This window comes from Hemiscyllium ocellatum, chromosome 16, assembly GCF_020745735.1.
Source record: "Hemiscyllium ocellatum isolate sHemOce1 chromosome 16, sHemOce1.pat.X.cur, whole genome shotgun sequence".
In the NCBI taxonomy this organism is placed as follows: Eukaryota; Metazoa; Chordata; class Chondrichthyes; order Orectolobiformes; family Hemiscylliidae; genus Hemiscyllium; species Hemiscyllium ocellatum.
This window is the reverse complement of record NC_083416.1, coordinates 69709949-69733476: the sequence shown is the minus strand read 5'-3', so window position 1 is coordinate 69733476 and position 23528 is coordinate 69709949. Positions and strand designations below refer to the sequence as shown.

The 23528-nt window shown below is 40.5% G+C and overlaps 1 protein-coding gene across 1 annotated transcript in view; it reads left to right on the top strand.

Annotated features, from left to right (window-relative positions):
* LOC132823086 (cationic amino acid transporter 2-like) overlaps positions 1 to 23528 on the top strand; it is a 37619-nt gene that overhangs the window by 5207 nt on the left and 8884 nt on the right. The window contains exons 4-9 of the mRNA XM_060836626.1: positions 841 to 977; positions 14418 to 14640; positions 18525 to 18661; positions 20772 to 20874; positions 20980 to 21152; positions 22133 to 22299. Of these exons, the coding sequence (XP_060692609.1) occupies positions 841 to 977; positions 14418 to 14640; positions 18525 to 18661; positions 20772 to 20874; positions 20980 to 21152; positions 22133 to 22299 (940 nt within the window). The remainder of the gene's footprint in view (positions 1 to 840; positions 978 to 14417; positions 14641 to 18524; positions 18662 to 20771; positions 20875 to 20979; positions 21153 to 22132; positions 22300 to 23528) is intronic.

The window sequence follows — 23528 nt, the reverse complement described above, 5'->3', positions numbered from 1 at the left end:
CAGCTGAGGACAGGATCAGGCTCAATGAGAAGAACATACGAACATAAAAAATAGAAGCAGGAGTAGGCCATTGGGCCTGTCAAGCCTGCTCTACCATTCCATAAGACAGAGTCATCGAGTCACAGAGACGTGCAGCATGGAAACAGACCCTTCGGTCCAACTTGTCCATGCTGACCAGATATCCTCACAATATATTCCCATTTGCCAACGCCATTTCCCATATCCCTGTAAACCCTTCATATTCATATACCTATCCAGATGCCTTTTAAATGTTGCAGTTCTACCAGCCTCCATCACTTTCTCTGACAGCACATTACACATATGCACCAGCCTCTGCGTGAAAAAGTTTCCCCATAGGTCCCTTTTCTATCTTTCCCCTCTCACCCTAAACTGACCTTTTCGTGGACTCAGTTCCACTTACCTGTCCCCTCAACGTAGCCCTTAATTCCTTTACTGTTCAAAAATCTACCTGTCTTTGCCTTAAAAACATTTAATGAGGTAACCTTAGCTACTTCACTGGACAGGGAATTCCACAGATTCACAACGCTTTGGGTGAAGAAGTTCGTCCTCAACTTAATCCTAAAAGTGGTTCCCCCTTATTTTGAGGCTATGCCTCAATGGAGAACCATGGTGGCTCCTGTAGTCGAATAGCCTGCAGGTGCTCACTTTCTAAATTTACACTCAAGTAATAGCCGTGTGGCTGATGTATAGTCAGGTGGGTTGCTAAAACCTATTTGACTGTACCACAGCTCAGGCCACAGGAGAGAAAGGCAGCTTGTGATATCAAAAAGGCTCCAGTAGTGTACAATGTATGCTTATCATTTCTTTTATATTCTTTAGGAATCTGTCCTCTATTGTAAACATAACCAGCGATTATGGAGTAGGAGGATTTATGCCTTATGGATTGAGGGGCACTCTGACTGGTGCCGCCACTTGTTTCTATGCATTTGTAGGGTTTGATTGCATAGCAACGACAGGTATGTTCTTCTGTAGCTAAACAAAAAAATTACTAATGCTAGATATCCAAAGCATTTTGTTGGCCATCAGTTATGGTAGCGTAGTGATCATGTCGCTGGACTAATAATGATGCAAAGACCTAAGTTCAAATCACACCATGACAGAGAGAGAATTTGAAATGAGTCAAAATCTGCATCAAATATCCAGTCATCCAAATATTGATTGTCAGTACGATTGTTATCAAAGATAACAGGCAGAATCTTATCAGGGTCTGAGTAACATGGCCTATTGTGACAGAATTGGATGAGAAGTCCTGAGATGTCTATCCCAGAGTTGGGAACATATCACTCTGCCTTTTATGCATTTAAGAAGCAGAGTGGCAAGTTCTCGCGAGGCAATTGCCAATTAAAGGAGATTATTGCTCCCTAAATGCCCTGTTACTGGCTAGACACGTCTCTTCAATAGCTTCTTATATTAATAAATGCACCCAACAAGCTAGACATCGAGGAACGTTGAATGAAATTCTGAGAGGGTACCCAATGATTTCAGCTCACCACTTGCTCTGAAGGTCCTTCAACATCTCAGGGCACATTGCATGGGCATCGATCGCAAACATCCCGTATCCATGGACATTGGCATCTGACACGTGACAGCCACTGAGAATCCTCATGGTTCATTCCAATTCACTTAGAGGATGCTTCTGAACTTCAATGCTGCATCTCGAGCTGCTCCTGCAACTATCACTGGATTACTGCAGCAAGGACTCTGTACACTCAGGGGCATGCATCCAGCTTATAACACTTTCCCATGAGGGGAAACGTCCTCTCAGCATTTATCCAGTCAAACCCCCTAAGAATCCTTTATGATTAAATGAGATCATCTCTCATTCTTCTAAATTCCAATGAATAGAATCCAAACCTGTTTAACATTTGCTCATAAGACAATTCCTTCACACCAGGGAATCATTCGAGTGAACCTTCTTTGAACTGCCTCTTAAATAAAACCTTTTCATAAATAAAGAACTAAAACAACTCACAGTATTCCAGATGTGGTCTCAACAGCATCTTGGACAGTTGTATAGTCTTATACAGTAAGACTTCCCTACAGTTATACTCCAACCCCCTTGAAATAAGGACAAACATTTCATCAGCCATCCTGAATACATGCTGCACCTATGTGTTAGCTTTCTTTGTTTCACCCCCAAGTCTGATTATTGCCATAGCTTTCTGCAGTTTTTCTCTATTTAAAAAAAATCTGCTCTTTCATTCTCCATTTCAAAATGAGTAATGGGCAGTAGTTCAATAACTGATTGCTCCCTCTGAATATTGTAACTAAGTTTCACAAGTGGCTCACAGAATTCCAATAGCTGGACACGAAGGTATTAGGAAAACATGACTAAAATATTGAAATATTTTTATTGGCTGGGATTACATAAAGATGTGGTCAAACTTTGTCAAACATGACACATATAGTGTCATAGAGACATGCAGCACGGAAACAGACACCTTCAGTCCAACTAGTCCATGCCGAACATAATCCCAAACTAAACTAATCCCACCTGCCTGCTCCTGGCCCGTATCCCTCCAAACCTTTTCTATTCACATGCTTATCCTTTAAATGCTGTAAATGTGCCTGCATCTACCACTTCCTCAGAATGTTAATTCCACTTGTGAACCATCCACTGTGTAAAATAATTGCCCCCATGTCTCTTTTAAATCTTTCTCCTCTCACCTTAAAAATGTGCCCCCTAGTCTTGAAATCACCCATCCTAGGGATATATTAGGTTGTGGAAACTCTAACCATGAATTAAAATTGCCCCAGTTTTTGAAGAATCCTTTCACAGTGTCTTAGTAGATTGTAGGAACTAAACCCAAAATTGGGAATCGGCATCAGTCTATTTTAACAATTGTGGATATTTTCATTAGGATTCCTGAAGGGGTGCTTATTTTTAGAAAAAGTACTGCCAAAGTGACCATGGAAATATTATGCCTTTTTGTTTACAAGATATGGATTACCCAAAAAATACAATTAGATCAAGCTTTAAAATTTATGTCACAGATAATTAAAGGAACAATGACTATTTTATGGATAAAACAATTTGCATCTTCTACTTATCACCCAAAATCGCAAGGTGCATTGAAAAGATGACATCAAACTTTGAAGACCATGATTACAGATTATTGTCAAGACTGTCCTGCTAATTGAGATAAAGGAGTTCTGTTGTTACCATTTGTCTACAGGATTTAATCCTTTTTAACTAATGTACAAACGTAAAGAGAGAGGACCAGTTAATGTAATCAAAGAGAAACAGATCAAGTGAAACTCAGAAATGACCTTCCAGTCTATATTCAAGGCAGAGATAAATTCTATTACTGATTTAAAATCTAAAGTAATGGGAAAATGGGACTGCGAATGATCAAATCAGCCATGATCTCATTGAGTGATGGAGCAGACTTGATGAACTGAATGGTCTACTCCGCTCCTCCATTTTATGGTAATTGAGGGAAAAAAGTCAGGAAAAACTGATTTGGCTGTTCATGATGTCAATGTGGGACTCGATCCAGAGAGATTTTAGTCCAACCAATGAAAGATATTAAATTTAAGAAGAACAATAACGTTATTGAACTGAGGCAGAGTAACAGAGCTTACCTATCAAGATGGGTCTAAAATCAAATGGGGCACAATGTTTCTGTATTGATTACCACAAAGTCAATGGGCTCACAAAAGTGTACTTACATCCTATTCCATGTTTGGAGGGAACTTCATTGAATATTTTGGCCGCGGTTGATTTGTCACCAAAAATCAAAGGGCTAAGAGGATATTGGCAAGTTCTGTTGTTGGAAGGAACCAAATGAAAATCAGCTTTTATAACACTGGGTAGACTTCATCAATGTTTGGAGTGGGAAATGTACCAGCAATGTACCAAAAACTAACCAATAAATGTATTGAGCCTTATTATGTTTAAGTCAATAACCTGGTAGCATTTAGCTTAACCTGGGAAGAACATTTACACCACCTGACTAAGTTGCTTGATTGGCTACAAAATAATAATTTGGTGATTAATTCAGTTTAGGGTTAATTGGCTAACACAGAAGTGACTTACTTGGGCGATGCTTTGGGACAAAGCCAAGCAGCACCTATAGAAGTGAAAGTAAGGGCTCTGTTGGAATTTCCCATGCCTAGGATGAAAGGGGAAATTTTGTGTCATGTTGACATGAATGGATTTCATTACAAGCACCTGTTGTCCTGTTCCCATCCCACTGCTCGATTAGTTTAAACCCACCCCAACAGCCTTAGCGAATTCCCCCCCCCCCCCCAGGATATTGGTGCCCCTCTGGTTCAGATGAAGACCATCCTGCTTGCAGAGGTCCCACCTACTCCAGAAAGAGCTCCAATTATCCAAGAATCCAAAACCCTCCCTCCTGCACCATCCCTGTAGCCACGTGTTCAACTCCTCTCTCTCCCTATTCCTTGCCTCACTAGCATGTGGCGCAGGCAACAAACCAGAGACAACAACTCTGTTCATCCTAGCTCTAAGCTTCCATCCTAGCTCCCTGAATTTCTGCCTTAAATCCCCATCTCTCTTCCTACCTATGTCGTTGGTGCCTATGTGGACCATGACTTGGGACTGCTCCCCCTCCCCCTTAAGGATCCCAAAAACATGATCAGAGACATCACGAGCCCTGGCACCTGGGAGGGAACACACCAACCATGATTCTCCCTCATCTCCACAGAGCCTCCTATCTGTCCCCCTAATTATGGAGTCCCCAATGACTACTGCTCTGCTCCTCTTTCCCTTTCCCTTCTGAGCAGCAGGGACAGACTCTGTGCCAGAGCCCTGTACCCACTGCTTTCCCCTGATACGTTGTCTGGGCCGGATGGGATTTATCCTACGATCCTCTGGGAGCCAGGGAGGAGATTGTCGAGCCTTTGGCATTGATCTTTAAATCATCATTGTCTACAGGAATAGTGCCAGAAGACTGTAGGATAGCAAATGTGGTTTCCCTGTTCAAGAAGGGGAGTAGAGACAAACCTGGTAATTATAGACTAATGAGCCTTACTTCAGTTGTTGGCAAAGTGTTGGAAAAGGTTATAAGAGGTAGGATTTATAATCATCTAGAAAAGAATAGTTTGATTTGGGGTAGTCAGCACGGTTTTGTGAAGGGTAGGTTGTGCCTCACAAACCTTATTGAGTTTTTTGAGAAGGTGACCAAACAGGTAGATGAGAGTAAACCAGTTGATCAAGGAAAAGGCTTCAAGGCAGACAAATCTGCAGTGTTGGATTTATATTTCTGTTTGCAGAGAGACTCACAGAAGCATAAAAAGTATGTGTAGATGAAAGAATGGGCATACAAATATACTGAAATCAGAACATTTTGAATAAGCAAAGAACTGTTAATGTAATTTCCTTTCCAAGACAAATCTCTGAAAGTAACATTCAGTAGTTCATACAAAATAGTTAATAGAGTTAGTAAACTATGTCATCTGATGGACACGTTAGATAACAGAAACAAGAATGGGTTATGTTACTATAATCTGTTAGAATTGTATAATCGTAGAGAGGAATTCAAGCAGGAGCAAGTGGTAAAAATAGGGGAGCATATGGACAATGAGAGTGAGGTAGTAAGAGATATAGACAATTCACAATCTGTGTTCCAATTAGAAAATACAGAAACATTGAGTCAGTTAGATATTGTTTTCTCAAACTTAGAGGAAAGACAATGACAGAATCTAATCAGGTTGCTCATAGAATTAAAGGAAATATGGCGCTTGTATATCTTTAGGCCGACATGGTGATGACGTAGGGGAATCAGTATTAATAAAACACTATCCCTCCAATTCAAACCTTGGAAAACAAGCTCAGGTAAAAACAGTGATTGAAAACACGTCAGAGCTGTGGTTAAAGCAGACAGAGTTCTCCAGTGCTATTAGTTTCTTAATTTGATGGGTCAATTAGATTCGATATGGATTATAGAAAAATTACTGCTGTAACAAAAATTAATTTCTTGGTTAGAAAATTATATTATAGGGTTGGCAGTGCCTCATTCATAGCCTAGATTGATTATATGAAGAAGAACTGGCAAGTACTAATGATATAAAGACTTAAAAGTCTGTCAGATTTTGCTATACTAAATGATGTGTATCAATGCAAAGTCATGTTATTCAGATTTAAAGACCCTCCACATACATTCCAAAGACTTATAAACTATATTGTAACTGACAAACCTAATTGTGTTATTTATTTAGATGTTGAATCAATGTACAAGGACACTTGGGAAGAACATGTAAAATGGCAGGATATTTTGTTTAAACATTTATAGTTTCCTAAGTTTTTTTTTCAAGTGTGAGTTCGCAAAAGCAAAATCACTTACTTTGGACATATTATGGAGCAAATTGACGTCTAGCTAAGGACAGCAAAATAAAGGCAATGATAGATCTCCCCATTCCAAAACACAAACATGGAAAATCATGAGGCCTTTGCAGTTGCTTGGCTTTTATTGGAGATTTGCTTCAATGCTTAGTTTAACAGGTGCATTATTACAAAAACAGTTGAATGTAATATTGTCAAAAGAGTCCCAAAAAGCTTTATAGAAACTGAAAGCAATCCCAGTGAATGAACGGTTGTTAGCTGTCCCTGACTTCACTACACATTTTACAATGGCAATTGATACGAGAGACTTGAGGGGGTGATGGAGTGGTGGTAGTGGTGCATAGATCAGACAGTAGGGCACTTTTCAAAGTGACAAAATGAGGCTCTTGGATTGTTACTACCCTATTCGATATTTCAAAATTTATGGCTGTCACAACTGTAAAGTAACATGAATCTATAATCCCTTGGCCTTTGTAGAGAAATTTAAAATGCAAATATTGGACTGTTTCAATAATGTTTGTTAATACAACCTTGAGCTATATGAATTGTTTGTATGACTAGAAAAGGTAATACAAGTGCAGACACATGGGCAAGAATGCAAAGATGTTGGAACAGTTTGGAAATTTAAAAAGTAGCAAGAAATTGCACAAATTATGTGTACAGAGAGAATAAGGATGAATGAATGTAATATTTCAGCTGCTTTGTGTTAGATGTGTCTTTGTGCATCGTAAAATTACACATCTGTGATTTATTGGAAACAGAGTCAAAAGGTCAAAGCATATTACAGATTATCTGCTATTTATTGTAGAAGCAAGTTCTTTTTTGCAAAAATGACTTTGCAAGAGAGAGAGAAAGTGTCATGGCTGATATGTTTCTCAATCCCATTTTCTTGTTTTCTCCCTGTGACCCTTGATTCCCTTACTAATCAGGAACCTAACTACCTCTATCATAACAACAATGAATGACCACGCCTCTACAGCTTACTGGAGCAATGAGTTCCACAGATTCACCAACCACTGGCTGAAAAACATCCTCAACTCAGCTCTAAAAGATTATCCCTTCACTCTGAGGCTGTGCTCTTGGGTTCTAATCTCTCCTACTAGCATGAACATCTTCTCTATGTTTACTTTATGCAAGCACCATAGTATTCTATCATTTTCAATGAGATCCCCCACATCTATCTAAACTCCATTTAGTGTAGACTGAGACTCCAGAACCGCTCCTCACATGACCTTCATCCCCACGATTATCCTTGTAAACCTCCTCTGGACCCTCTCCAATGTCAGCACATTCTTCCTGTGTACAGAGCCTAGAACTGCTTACAACATTCCAAATACAGTCTGACCAAAGCATTAAATGCTTCAGCAGTACATCTCTGGTCTTGTACTCTAGCCCTCTTGAAATTAATATGAACATTGCATTTACCTTCCTAATTGCCAAGTGAACTTGCATGCTAACCTTAAGAGATTCTTAAGTCCCTTTCTGTTTCAAACTTCTGAAGCTTTTCCCCTTTTAGAAAATAGCATATGCCTACATTCGTCCACCCAAATTTCATAACTTCACACTTTCCCACATTGTATTCCATCTGCCTCTTCTTTGTCTACCCCATTAGCCTGTTCAAGTCCTTCTGCAGCTTTCAAGCTTCCTCAACATTACCCTTCAACTACCTTTGGATCATCTGCAAATTTAGTAACAATACCTTCAGTTCCTTCATCCAGATTGTTATTGTATAATGTGAATACTTTCATCCCAGTGTTGACACCTATGAAACTTGACAAATCACCAGCTACCATCTTGAAAAAGGCCCTTTTATCCCCACTCTCTGCATTCTGCCAGTCAGCCAATATATCCATGCAGTACTTTGTCCCAATACAAGGGGCTCTAACATTATTTAGAGCACCTCCTGTCAGCACCTGGTCAAAGGCCCCCTGGAAATCCAAATAGATCACATCTACTAGCTCTTTTTTGTCTAACTCTCCTTACCTCATTACCTCCTCTAGGATTCTAACAGATTTATTCGGCATGACCTCCCCTTGACAAAGCCGTGCTGATTCAGTCCTATTTTAACATGCACTTCTAAGTACTCTGCAATCTCATCCTCAATAATGGACCTTAAAATCTTACCAATGAGCGAGGTCAGCCTAACCTTCATATAGTTCCTTCTCATCTGCCACCCTCTCCTTTCTTAAACAAGGGTATTATCCATTTTCTAGTGTCCTGGGACTCTCCCTGACTCTAAAGACACCGAAAAGATCACCATCAACGCCACCACAATCTCCTCAGCTATCTTCTTCTGATATTTAGGGTGATTCATCACGTCCAAGTAACTTTCCACCTTCAGTCTTTCAGCTTTTTCAGCACCTTCTCCTTAGTGATGACCACTACATTCACCTCTGCCCTCAACTCTCTAGAAGTTCTTGAATGATACCAGTATCTTCCACCATGAAGACTAATGAAAAATACTTTCTCAGTTCCTCTGCTACTTCTTTGTTCTCCTTTACTACTTCTCTAGTGTCACTTCTCAGCATCCAATGTCCACCTTTGACTCTTTCTTACCTGTTATATATCTAGAAATCTTGTTTTATATTACTAGTTAGTTTACTCTTATATTTCATCTTTTCCCCACTTATCGCTTCTTTTTAAAAGTATCCTCTGCTGGTTTTAAAAGGCTTCACAATCCCCTAGCTTTCCCATAATCTTCCTCACAATATGTGTATGACAGGTTATATCAAGCTGGACTAATAATAGAAAATCAGAATATAACTTAAAAGGTATTAAACGTACAATTGTTGATAATCAGAGGAACTTAGCTGTACTCAGACATGTTACAGCAATCAATTAGGGAACCACATCGATATTTACCGTTACAAAATTTGATTACTACAATAAAGAGGTCCTGCTATAATTATGTAGGGGATCAATGAGACCACATCTGAAGCCTGTGACAGTCTTGATCTTCAAATTATAAAATGGACATACATTTGATGGGTGTGAACTTGCAGCATGGGTTGGTACCTCGGATTTCAATGTTGTGGCCATTTAGGAGACATAGGTAGAGCAGTGACAGAAATGGCTATTGCAAGTTCCAGAATGTAGATGTTTCAGTTAGAATAGAGAAAATGGTAAAAGAGTTGGGGGGAGGTGTAGCATTATTAGTCAAGGACATTATTACGGTTGCAGAAAGGGCGTTTGAGGACTCATCTACTGAGGTAGTATGGGCTGAGATTAGAAACAGGAAAGGAGAGATCACCCTGTTGGGAGTTTTCAATAGGCCTCCAAATAGTTCCAGAGATGTAGAGGATAGGATAACAAAGTTGATCCTCGATAGGAGCAAGAGTGACAGGATACTTGTTATGGGGTCTTTAACTTTTCAATTATTGACTGGGAAAGCTACAGTTCAAGTAATTTAGATAAGTCAGTTTTTGTCCAATGTGTGCAGGAAAGTTTCCTGAGGCAGTATGTAGACAGGCCAACAACGATTGAGGTCACATTAGATTTGGTACTGGATAATGAACCCGGCCAGGTGTTAGATTTGGAAGTAGGTGAGCGCTTTGGTGATAGTGACTACAGTTCAGTTCGTTTATTTCAGTGATGGAAAGGGGTAGGTGTGTACCACAGTGCAAGAGTTACAGCTGGGGGAAAGGCAATTATGATGCGATTAGGCAAGATTTAGGATGCATAGGATGGGGAAGGAAACTGCAGGGATGGGCACAATTGACATGTGGAGCTTATTTAAGGAACGGCTATTCCAGATCATTGACAAGCATGTACTGGTCAGGCAGGGAGAAAGTTGTCGAGTGTGGGAGCCGTGGTTTACTAAGGAAGCTGAATCTCTTGTCAAGAGGAAGAAGGAAGCTTATGTTAGAATGATTTGGAGATGCCGGTGTTGGACTGGGGTGTACAAAGTTAAAAATCACACAATACCAAGTTATAGTCCAACAGGTTTAATTGGAAGCACACTAGCTTTCAGAGCGACGCTCCTTCATCAGGTGGTAGCTACCACCTGATGAAGGAGTGATGCTCTGAAAGTTAGTGTGCTTCCAATTAAACCTGTTGGACTATAATCTGGTGTTGTGTGATTTTTAACTATGTTAGAATGAGATGTGATGGCTTAGTTAGGGTGCTTGAGAGTTACAAGTTAGCCAGGAAAGACCTAAAGGCAGAACTAAGAAGAGCCAGGAGGGGACATGAGAAGTCATTGGCAGATGGAATCAAGGAAAACCCTAAAGCTTTCTCTGGATATGTATGGGATAAAAGGATGACTAAAGTAAGATTAGGGCTAATTAAGGAAAGCAGAGGGAAATTGTGTATGGAGTCAGGGGAGGTAGGGGAAGCACTAAATGAGTATTTTTCATCAGTATTCATAATAGAAAAAGACAATATTATTGAGGACAATACCGAGGTACAGGCTACTAGACTATATGGGATTGAGATTCACAAGGAGGAGGTGTTAGCAATTCTGGAATGTGTGAAAATAGATATGTCCCCTGAGCCAGATGGGATTTATCCTAGGGTTCTTTGGGAAGCCAGGGAGGAGATTGAGAGCCTTTAGCATTGGTCTTTATGTCATCATTGTCTACAGAAATAGTGCCAGAAGACTGGAGGATAGCAAATGTTGTTCCCTTGTTCAAAAAGGGGAGTAGAGACAACCCTGATAATTATAGACCAGTGACCCTAACTTCAGTTGTGGGTAAAGTATTGGAAAGGGTTAGAGAGATCAGATTTATCATCTAGCAATAAATAAATTGATTAGGGATAGTCAACACAGTTTTGTGAAGGGTAGATCATGCCTCACAAACCTTATTGAGCTCTTTGAGAAGGTAAAGCGGTTGATGTGGTATATATGGATTTCAGTAAGGCATTCAATAAGGTTCCCCACGGTAGGCTATTGCACAAAATACAGAGGCATAGGATTGAGGGTGATTTAGTGATTTGGTTCAGAAAATGGCTAGCTGAAAGAAGACAGAGGGTGGTGGTTGATGGGAAATATTCATCCTGGAGTTCAGTGGTGTACTGCAAGGATCTGTTTTGGGGCCACTGATGTTTGTCATTTTTATAAATGACCTGGATGAGGGCATAGAAGGATAGTTTAGAAAATTTGTGGATGACACTAAGGTTGGTAAAGTTGTGACTAGTGACAAAGGATGTTGTAGGTTACAGAGGGACATAGATAAGCTGAGAGCTGGGCTGAGAGGTGGCAAATGGAATTTAATGTACAAAAGTGTGAGGTGATTCACTTTGGAAGGAGTTACAGGAATGCAGAGTACTGGGCTAATGATAAGATTCTTGGTAGTGTGGATGAGCAGAGAGATCTCGGTGTCCAGGTGCATAGATCCTTGAAAGCTGCCACACAGGGTTGTTAAGAAAGCATATGGTGCATTAACTTTTATTGGTGGAGGGACTGAGTTTCGGAGCCATGAGGTCATTTTGCAGCTGTACAAAACTCTGGTGCGACCGCACTTGGGGTATTGTGTACAGTTCTGGTCACTGCATTATAGAAAGGATGCAAAAGTTTCGGAAACGGTTCAGAGGAGATCTACTAGGATGTTGCCTGGTATGGAGGGAAGGTCTTAAGAGGAAAGGCTGAGGGACTTGAGGCTGTTTTGTTCGAGAGAAGAAGATTGAGAGCTGACTTAATTAAGACATATAAGATAATCAGAGGGTTAGATAGGTTGGACAGTGAGAGCCTTTTTTCTTGGATTGAGATGGCTAGCTTGAGAGTACATAGCTTTAAACTGAGGGGTGATAGATATAGGATAGATGTCAGAGGTAGTTTCTTTACTCAGAGAATAGTAGGGACATGGAACACACTGCCTGCAACAGTAGTAGACTCACAAACCTCAAGGGCATTTAAATGGTCATTGGATAGACATATGGATGAGAATGGAATAGAGTAGGTTAGATGGGCTTCAGATTGATTTCACAGGTCGGCGCAACATCGAGGGCCAAAGGGCCTGTACTGTGCTGTAATGCTCTATGTTCTATGCTCTATTTATTGCATACATTGAAAACATTCTATATTAGTTCCTGGCATGAAAATGTATCCTGTATGACAGACTGAGTAAATTTGGAATTTTGTGAGGGGATTTCATTGAAACGTATATGATTCAAAGGAAACAGTATTTACAGAATCGACAGTGATATATCATTAATATCAGTAGAGAAAAGGTATTGGAGAAACTTCTGGGACTATAATCTGAAATCTATCATCCCACTGGAAAGTCTGGAACATGAGGAGCACAGTCTCAAGATAAGGGGACAGTTCATTTCAATTTTGAGGAAAAGAGGTTTATTCATCAAAACGGTTAGGAATCTTTAGAAATTTCTTACCCCCGAAGATTGTGGTCATTGTTGAATCACATTTATAGGTGACATATATAGATTCTTGACCTTTGAAATACAGAGGAACCTCGATTATCTGAATATCAATTATCCGAATATTGGATTATCCGAAGGTCCCAATAGAAACATTATGTCAAAGAGATGTTTCAACCCTGATCACATCTTTTGTTTACAAGTACAATGATTAGAAATGAACTTGACTCACTGAAGTGCTGCTGAGGACAGTCCTGGACAGTCCAGGCACCGTCTCTAAATGACCGACCTCCCGCCCTCTCTCTCTCTCTCTCTCTCTCCCTCCCCCCCACACACTTTCCCTGGAGTTCTACACAGGCGTGAACCCTGAACCCCCCTTCCCCAGATAATCTCTCCAACATTCAGGGTAGAGGTGGTGTGTGTGTGTGTTATTTGGAGACTTACCCCACAAAGGCAGCATCAGTCTTACTGTTGATGTTCAGCCCGGCTCCCCCAGAGAGGGGGTGAGAGGATGGTGGAGGGATAGGGTTGGGAGAGTGGGGTTGGGGGCGGGCAGGGGTTCAGGGTGGGAATGGACAGGGTTGGGGTGGATGGGGGCGGGGGCAGCGTGGGAGTAGACGGGGATGCATGGGGTCTCACCCGCAGTGTGCTACTGCCTAGTCTCCTGAACAGCGAGCAGAGTTCACTGAAAACGCTGAACCCAAAAGGAAATCAATTAACCGAATAATCAATTATCCGAACAAAATAGTGCTTGCCCATCTCATTTGAATAATCGATATTCCTCTGTATTTACGTGAATGGGGAGCAGGCTGGATAGTATTATTTAAGTTGAATATTGTCCTTGATTGTTTTGAATGGTGGAGTAGGTTGGAAAGACTGCATGATATATTCCTGCTCCTATTGCTTATATAATATCCTTAAGTAACCCAGCAAAAGCCCACCAGTAGATTGTAATTATTTCTCTGTAAGTCGATGTTTATCCTTCAGTTATGCACCACTCATGGGGTCTGTAGTGCAGTGGTAGTGATTAGATTCCCTACAGTATGGAAACAGGCCCTTCGGCCCAACAAGTCCACACCGACCCTCCGAAGAGTAACTTACCCAGACCCATTCCCGCACATCTACCCCTGACTATGGGCAATTTAGCATGGCCAATCCACCTCGCCTGTACATCTTTGGACTGTGGGAGGAAACCGGAGGACCCCCATGCAGACATGGGGAGAATGTGCAAACTCCACCCAGACAGTCACCCAAGGCAGGAATTGAACCTGTATCCCTGGCACTATGAGTGCAGCAGTGCTAACCACTGAGCCGCCAGGACACCCCTCTGTGGTGTCTATACCTCTAAGCCAAGTGTCTGGTGTTAAAGGTCCAGCTGCTCTTGAGGTGCATCATATCATCTGTGAATAAGTTGATTTGAAGACATCGACACCATTCATTCCTCCCATGCTTTGTGAGGGATGATTCAATGAAGTAGGACTGCAGGGGATAGATTTTTAATTCATAGTCAAGTAAACCACTCCAAGGGAAATACATTGACCACACTGTCTAGAATAATTCTTTTAATTTATTAATTGTTATATCAGAACCTTTCACTATTAATGTAAAATCAGTTTCAAAGTTATTGTTTTTCAATGACAATTACATGAGCAAAGCAAATTATTATTGTTGATGTGGCTAGCGGTAGTATTGTTTAAAGGATCTGGAAAGAATCTCATGTTACTTTTCTCCATTGTATCTCACACTGATTCTTTTTATTTTATTATTTTCCCAGGTGAAGAGGTGAAAAGTCCTCAGAAATCCATCCCAGTTGGGATTATAGCATCTCTTCTCATTTGCTTGTTAGCCTACTTTGGGGTTTCTGCTGCTCTTACACTTATGATGCCTTACTATCTGCTTGATATTCAAAGCCCAATCCCTGTGGCCTTTGAATATGTGCGATGGAGTCCTGCAAGATACTTTGTAGCTGTGGGCTCTCTGTGTGCACTTTCTACAAGGTATGATGGTAATCTAATTAGTTCCTTAAATGCATTAAGATTGCATGTTGCTTCCCACATTACATATCCAAGAAACTAATTTATTACTGTGCTTAATGATTTGAGCTGTTTCCATAAAGGTGCAACAAAATCATGTATGAAACCCTAACGAGTCCCCATAGAGTGCTTTGTCTAGGAGTGACTATAGTCTGACTCTCAGGAGGTCCAACAAGCCCTTTTTTTTGCAGTCAAATGCACAGGTTGCTGAACTTTGTATTACAGCACTCAAGTACAATTGTTCCATCCCTGTCAGTGGGGTCAGTTAGCTCAGTTGGCTGGACAGCTGTTTTACAATGCCATCAGGACTTGTCTCTTCAACCTCTCTCTTCACCTGAGGTGTGATGACCCTCAGGTTAAGCCACCAACAGTTGTCTCTCTTTCTATCCAATGAGAAAACAATCCTATGGTCTCTGATTTTACCTTGACATCATATAATTAACATTAGTCTTCTTTTTATGTTACATTTCCCCCCAAGTTTCTCTCAACTCTTATGTTATCATTACTTCAACAATTTATTTGAACTATTTACGTTCTCACGATCTCCACTGGGTGCTCCCTCCCCATGCCCCCATGTCCAAATATCTTTGTGGAATGTTTGCTGCTTGTCTTACTGTGGTTCACATGTTTATTTCATGAGGTAATGATCTGCCACCATTTCTGTAATTAATGTATTGCAAGGTAGTTGACATTATCCTGTTCTCATCATCCATTTTCTGTATATTCCTACAGATTCTTTCTCAACGCTTTGAGAAAAATCAATGCTTTCTTTCATTCTGAGTGCTCAAACAGTGTAAGACTTGGCTGAGCTGCTTTTCTTAAGACTGTATCTTCTGATTTATTATTTCTGAGCCAAACCTTCTGCACGATACCAAACCTGACAAAATCTTCACTGTGGGCCTAGAATTGTACCAACCCTGCTGTTTCCTTTTGGGGACATTCTCAATTTTTCTAATTCTCTTCTGGTCTTGTGATTATAGACTTAGTCCAAGGATTTTGCTATCATTATGGAATATCTGTTCGCAATCATTTACTCATAAGTGACTCTGACAGCGAACATCCATTACTCAAAAGCATTGATGTGATTTGATAAAGATAAATTTCATTCAGTGTTTTTGACCATTAACAACTTCAGGGTTTTAACACTCTCCTGGCTTCTCTAATAGTCTTTAGAAGAAGAAGAGGAGAACTCATTGACTGTGATTCTGTTGTGAACCTCAAACTCATCATTCTTGAATTGCAGAACAATGTCTGACACACTAAAACTGAGAAACACTTACAGCCTCAACTAACTGCTCTTGCTTTATATTTACATTGTGTTCTTCTGTTTCTGTAAATGCTCGGGATACAAATTAGATTGGCTTTCAACACGTGTCATCCTAAACTGAAATGAGCATGTGCCTAATCCTGAGGAAGATGAATCTGTAACCGATACTGTGGGTGATCTGGGGTTATAGTGAGCTAGTATATCAAAGCAAAGTCATTTCTGTCTTATCCTTTCCAAAGCCAACTATTGAATTTTCCTCTGAAGCTCTCCAATATTCTATGTTTATAGCCAGATTTCAAATAAATTTTTCCACCTGTTTGACCATTTCCACAAAAAGTTGGACATCATTGACACTCTGGTTGTGTAAACTCGTTTATTGCCTTCATTTTCCCGGGATTTACCATGATTCCTTTCTCTTACATGATATAGGTGAATAATCTCATTCTTATCTTTGCAAATTGACAATTCCCATTGAGCATAAGGCCTACATTTTGCAATACTTTCAGAACTTCATAGGCACTGATCATGCTCCTTTTTAGTGTGTCCAAGTATGTTCTCTGTCATGAAATGATTACTGCTCATGTTCCCTTCAAGCATTTGAGACGCTGCTTGCGGGAATGTTTCTGGTGCAGATGAAATTGGAAAAGGTCAGTGATTAAAGTAGAATCACCAGAATGGCAACATTGACTTGTACTCTAGAGGTACTTTACAAAAGCTGGTGTTTGCATCTAATTTTATAAAGAGCACACTATTGGGTGGTTAGCTCCGTAGTCATCATTGCTGAAATTGGCTGGTTATTCCTGATGAAGGGCTTATGCTCGAAACGTCGAATTCTCTATTCCTGAGATGCTGCCTAACCTGCTGTGCTTTGACCAGCAACACATTTGCAGCTGGACTTCTTCATGGACTGCCTTGTTCAATTGTGTAAGGTCTACACATGAACTGAGCTCTCATTGGGCTCAGGAACTGTCAACAGTCCTGACACTACCTTGTTGGCTCTGTAGCAGTTGACTTTGTTGCATACTGCCATGTAGAACCTTCCCTTTCTTGAACAATGAGTGTGAGACATTCCTGGAAGTACATACAGATATTCTCTGGGCGACTTGAAGTAATGTGATGCAATGTTCTTTCTTGAGCATTTCGAGACCTTTACAAAGTTTGAGGGAATTCTTTCTGAAATTCTGTCCTATATGCAATGTGCAATATTGTATCCAATATTTCGTGCAGCCCTACCTGTATGTATGCCTTTCTACTAAAGATAAATGTGGCTTTGGTCTTTAAGACATCAAGAGTATTGTTAAACTCTCTCCACTTGTCGCTAAGTGTGGGAGAAAACTGAACTTGTACCTGAAGATCTGGGCTCCCTTGGACCTTGCAGTCTGATACTCACAGTTTAACACTTTCTTGAAGCCTAGCAATTCCAGTAAAGATTAAGAGGTAAAGTAACTCGAGTTTTATCTACGTGGCTGCTCTCTCATAAGAGAGAGGTGGCTGGCAACGCTTTAACCTGAGGACCGCCACATCTCAGGCAAGGGGTTGGAAAGGAGAGCCCTTTATGGTAATCTCAGCCAGTCACAGCAATTGGACCCATGCCACTAGCATCATTCTATAATCACAAACAAGCCGTACAGCCAACTGAGCTAATCAACCCCGAGCCAGGGCCTCTGCTTGCCCTCTTTGACTTCACCAAAAAATGTATAGTTAAATATATACTTTTCCTTTTTTTTCATTTTCCATTTCTTGGATTCTCTCTTTCTCCAGGGCCTTTTCAGATGATTAAAATGTTTATGCTGCTTTTGGTGTGATGATATACATTTAAACGTGAAAATGTGCTGCAAGTGCTTGGGTTTGCAACATTGAATGCACTCAACTCCCCCTGCTGGTCATTCCTGGCATTGGTAATACTACCATGCTTCACAATGTGAACAAACCGATATATCTAACATAGGCAAAAGTGAGGACTGCAGATGCTGGAGATCAGAGTTGAGAGTGTGGTGCTGGAAAAGTACATCAGGTCAGGCATCACCTAAGGAGCAGGAGAATTGACATTTCGGGCAAAAGTCCTGTATTTGTTTCTTCTACAGCGTTGCTATTTAATTGGCTTTTGGCAGGGTGACAGCGGCATCTTGGGACCTATCCAACTGATTAATTTAAATGATGCTTAGGTGTTTCCTTTGATAATGGCCTGATTCTGAGCTTCAGTTTCAGGTTAGGCGATTTAGGACTGCAATGAGGAAACGTTTCTTTCCTCAGAGAGAAGTCAACTTGTGGAATTCTGACCGCTGAGGATGCTGGGCCACTGAGCATATTTAAGAAAGTGATTCTTAATCTTTTAGATTTTGAGAGATATGGACAGAAGGTAAATAGAGATATATATTTGAGGTAGAAGATTACTCATGAATATATTGAATGGCAGAGCAGGTGAACTGTTCCTTGTTTCTACAGTTCATCCATTAGTGCCATTATATGTTATTGTTTTATTCTTAAACATTTGACAGGCTAGACATTTGGTGAGCACTGCATACCTCTCACTTCTTTTTAGTTTGGATTTTGGTTTTAATTCTGATTTATTCCTCCACAGCCTGCTGGGCATGATGTTCCCTTTACCCCGCATCCTGTTTGCTATGGCAAGGGATGGCTTACTGTTTGACTTTCTAGCGAAACTGAGTAAGCGTCACACCCCAGTTATTGCCACAATAATTTCAGCAAGCATTTCTGGTAAGAAGGGTTATTTGTTAACCTTATAGCTGGGGCTGAAAATGTCCATATATTATTGGCTTTTTCTCAGCGTTTGTTGCGTTTTCAAATGAATCGATAATGCATTAAGAATATTTTCAGTGCTGTACTTCCAGTAAAATCTTTGGGGCGCACTGGGGTGGGAACAGAAGTGGACAAGCCTGAAAATACAGTGGCATTCCAGTCTCTGGAATGTGGAGATTAGGCATGTTAGGTATCTTGTTAATCAAAATGAATGAAAGCAGACCAGAATAATCAGTTGCCCTGAATTTCCCATGCAGGATGAGGGACAGAAAAGGTTTCTGGAGGTGAGTGGAAGTAGGCCTAACAGCAGGCTGGGATGAAAGTGTTGAGGTCTGGATACTTTTACTGCCTGCTTGGGTGCAGGTTCGGACCCACGACACCTTGTAGATGGGCTCATCATCCCACCCCAACCCATCCCAGTTCCAGCCACCCACTGCAACCATTGGAATCCTCCCTAAAACCACTCTGGATATATCTACACCAAATGGACCCTAATAGTTCTAGAAGACTGCTCACTGCCACTTTCTCAAGGTCATCTAGAGATGAGCCATATAAATATCAGAACTAACTGGTGTGCCAGTTTCCTGATTCTGTTCCCAGCACCACTTTTTTTCTCCTAATGTTTTTAAATAAAGAAGAAAAACAGAAAACAAATGTCTACCTGGACAAGGAAACTGTCTTCCTCTCACAGTACATTGGCTGTGGCCAGCCACGTGAGAGTCAGTCCCTTGAATGATGAGATTCTCTACAGCATGGAAACAGGCCATTTGGCCCAACAAGTCCACACCAACCCTCCATAGGGTAGCTCACTCCGACACATTCCCCTATCCTATATTTACACCTGACTAATGCGCCTAACACTATGGGCAATTTAGCATGACCAATTCACCAGGCCTGCGGGAGGAAATCAGAGCACCTAGAGGAAACCCACAAAGACAGACACAGGGACAATGTGCAAATTCCAGCCGCCCGAGGAATCGATCCTGGGTCCCTGGTGCTGTGAGGCAACAGTGTGCTAACCACTGAGCCACCATGCCAGCGCATGAGGAGAGTCTGAAACTCCTGTTTTTTTTCTACCTAATAGCAGTAATGCTTATTTACCCAGCACTCCTTTGGCCATGAGGCTCGTTAAGAAGTTTGTTATAGGCAATTTTAGGAGACTGACTCGAATTTTCTAATCAACTTTCAGTTTCTGATGCAGTGGGTGAAGAGGGGGGAAATAGACTGCTTGGAGGAAGCCACTAAGTATGCAGTTCAGGGTGCTAATATTCTAGAGAGACCTCCAACCTCTCTGTCCTTCCCTCCAGATGACCTTTGTCAAGGGGCATACCCCCTCCACCTCACCAGTGTTGGCCTGGCTGCTTTTTTGTACTTTCTGAATATATTTTTTAAAAGTAACAGACTGCGACTTGAGCTACCTCTCACTTACTTACTCTTGACTGAAGCCACCTTCTCCTCTGAAGCTGGAAGCTGTCTGATTGGCCTTCTATCTACTAGAACCTGCCTGCCGTGTGTAATTGAATTGGGAATCCTTCGCAATCCAAACAAAACAAAATCACCATTAAAACCATAAGGAAAGTCTGTTTTCCACCTGGGGTCAGGGTCAGAATCTATTAATAATTTTCCAACATTTACTTGATAATTTTAGATCATAGCTGTTGCCATCGTTTAGTCTGTAAATTCAGGAACATTTCCTGAGTTAATGTAGGAACACAATATGTTGCTCAAAAGATGGGATGCTGTGTAGAATCCTAATCAGTCTAATATTGCTTGAGATTTTCTCAGGGTAATAGGAAGCGATCTCAGAGATCTGTAAGTTAGGGAATTGATAGCATCTATAAGAATGTGTGGCATTATGAAATAGTTTCATATGGACTTTGATTGGAATAGACTCGGTGGGCTTAAAATCCAGCTTTCTCTAGACTATGCTTCGTTCTTAAACATTAAAGAGAGTTAAGAGTTCAGACAGAAAGGATAATGTTCAATTTTCCTAAGTGTTTTCAATGTATGTTATTTAAACCGAATGCTAAACAGAAATCATTTTGCAGTTATTGTCTGCTTTTCTTAGCTGTAATGGCATGCCTATTTGATCTGAAGACACTGGTTGATATGATGTCCATTGGAACACTTCTGGCCTACACATTGGTGGCAATATGTATCATTATTTTGAGGTAAACATAATATTTCTAGATTGCTTGGAGTTCAATCTATATGCTCCACCCTTGTCTGGTCAGAGACCCCACTTATCAAGAAAAGAATGTTTTTTTTTGCAATAGGTACCAACCAGACTTTAGTAAGAATGTTGGCATTGAAATGAATGAAGAGAAACAATGTGAACACACTACAGAGTCCCCAAAGGAATCTTTCAACATTAACTTATTGGTAATTCCTCTTCAATTCCCATCACCGCAGTCATCAAGTATTGTTACATGTTGTGTGGGACTAACAGGTGAGAATTCAAAGGAACTTGAAAGTATCAGAGTCACTGAAGTGTCAAAGATCTGGTCAGCAATTTAATACATAGCTCATAGCATGGTACAAGTTACAACTGCTAACATATCATAGATCCTCCTGCTGCCACCATGGAGCAGTGTTTCAAACACATATGGATAGATCCCTTTGGTCTTCAGGCCGGTTTGTTATCACAAGGCCAGTGTTATGACGTCTTACTCATTTCTCAGTTGCAAAGACGTTGGAAACCACGATTTGCATCTAGAAGACTCCAAGTTGAGTTCAACCCACTCCCTCACCAGGGATGTCCTTTCAACACACTAAGAGTCTGGTTAGCTTTTATACAGATGCCTCATCCACCACCAGTACAAGCACCGTTAACATCGGAACTCAATGCGAATGGAACAGGAAACAGACCCATTTTAGCTTCCCATCCACTCTTCTTGCTTTCATTTATATCCAGAAGTGTTTTAATGCACAACTGAACATTTTATTTCCCATTACTGAATCATCCTTGATTTTTTTTTCTCCATTATCTTCTATCATTAAATCATCCATGTTTCAAATTAATTAACATACAAATCCTGGGGAAGTGCAACAACACCAAAAGTGAGGGAAAGGTAGAGAGAGGGAGGGGGACTAAATCAAATTGGAGTTGGAAGGTGAAATTAAAGCACTCCATCACCTGCAGTGCCCACCCCTCTATAGAGTTATTGAGAGTGTTGGACTCTGTTTCTTTTGAAGCTTGGATTTTACTAGTACAATGTTGTCTATTTTAAACTATATTTTATGAAGGGATTAACTTCCAGTGTGCAATGTTATTAGCATACAGTTAATGTGCAAACATAAAATCCCTGCTGGTGCTATTATTAATGTAATAAAACACTCAGAGGAAATTAGACCATTAGAATGCTATACCTAAATCATTGTATATCATGAAGAGGTTGTAACCATGTCTTCTTACTTCTCTCTTATCAGTCATTTTAATTTGCATTCTAAGTGCAATGATCACTCTTAGGCTGGATTCAATCATTGCAGCAGAGAGCTGGAGTCTTGGTTGCTTGGTGCCGGTCCTGTTGATATTAGTAGTCACAGTATTTATTATCTGGAGACAACCTCAAAACCAGAAGAAAGCCTCATTTATGGTATGTCAACGGCAGGAAAAATAAAAGTTACAATGTTGATTCAGGAGGGCAAAACTTCTTGATTAAACATTTCAATTATGTGGTAAATGGTGTTTGGACTCTTTCATCAGCTTTATTTTTAGTGGACACATTGGAAAAGGTACCTGTGGAAAAAAATGGCAGCATTTCAAACAGCTAAAGCATTAAGGTAAAGCGACCAAAAAATAAAGTTTTATGTAACCTGCTTCAATGTGTTATGATACCTCTTTATGGTTTCATAAACGTGAGATTGGATGTGAATGCAGACCAAACGGTCCAGATGTGGGGACATTGCCACTGCTCCACTAACTAGTTTAGTTGTGGAAACTGGGTGCCATTGACAAGTTAGGCTGAATGGCCTGTTCCATGTTATAGACCTCTATGACTCGATGACTATAAGTCTGTTTGTATTTACAGTGTTTTTCCAGTATACATCTGTACACCTGAATTTATTTAATCAGTCTATCTTAGGCCTCCTCCTATGTCACATCTCCTTACTGCTCTTTCACAATTACATCCACAAACACAACATTGGCTTCCACATGAGCATTGAAGATACCAGGTCTACTTTACAACCACCTCTCAACCTTTCTATTGCTGCTGATTTGTCACACTACTTATTCAACTTTGGTTGAGCAGAAATTTTCACTCCTTAAAAAATACTTTGGTAGGATGTGGGCACCACTGGCAAGGACAACATTGTTGCCCATCACTAATTGCCCTTATGCCCAGTTGATATATGCTCATGTGGTTAACATATAGCCTTATGGTCTTATGAGTTAACCATACTGTTTGGGCCTGAAATCACATTTAGGTCAGATCAGGTAAAAACAACATGAGAAGGATAACAGACTTGTTTTCCTGAGGAACATTACAGCGAACATTTCTCCAAAAATGAAACTGAAACTACCTTTCAATTTTTGATTTATGTAAATGAATTGAGATTTATGAAGTCATAAAGTCATAGAGATGTACATCACAGAAACAGACCCTTTGGTCCAACTCGTCCATACCAACCAGATATCCCAACCCAATCTAATCCCACCTGCCAGCACCTGGCCCATATCACGCCAAACCCTTCTTATTCAGATACCTATTCAGATGCCTCTTAAATGTTGCAATTGTACCAGCCTTCACCACTTCCACTGGAAGCTCATTCCATACATGTATCACCGTCTATATGAAAAAGTTGCCTCTTAGGTCTCTTTTAT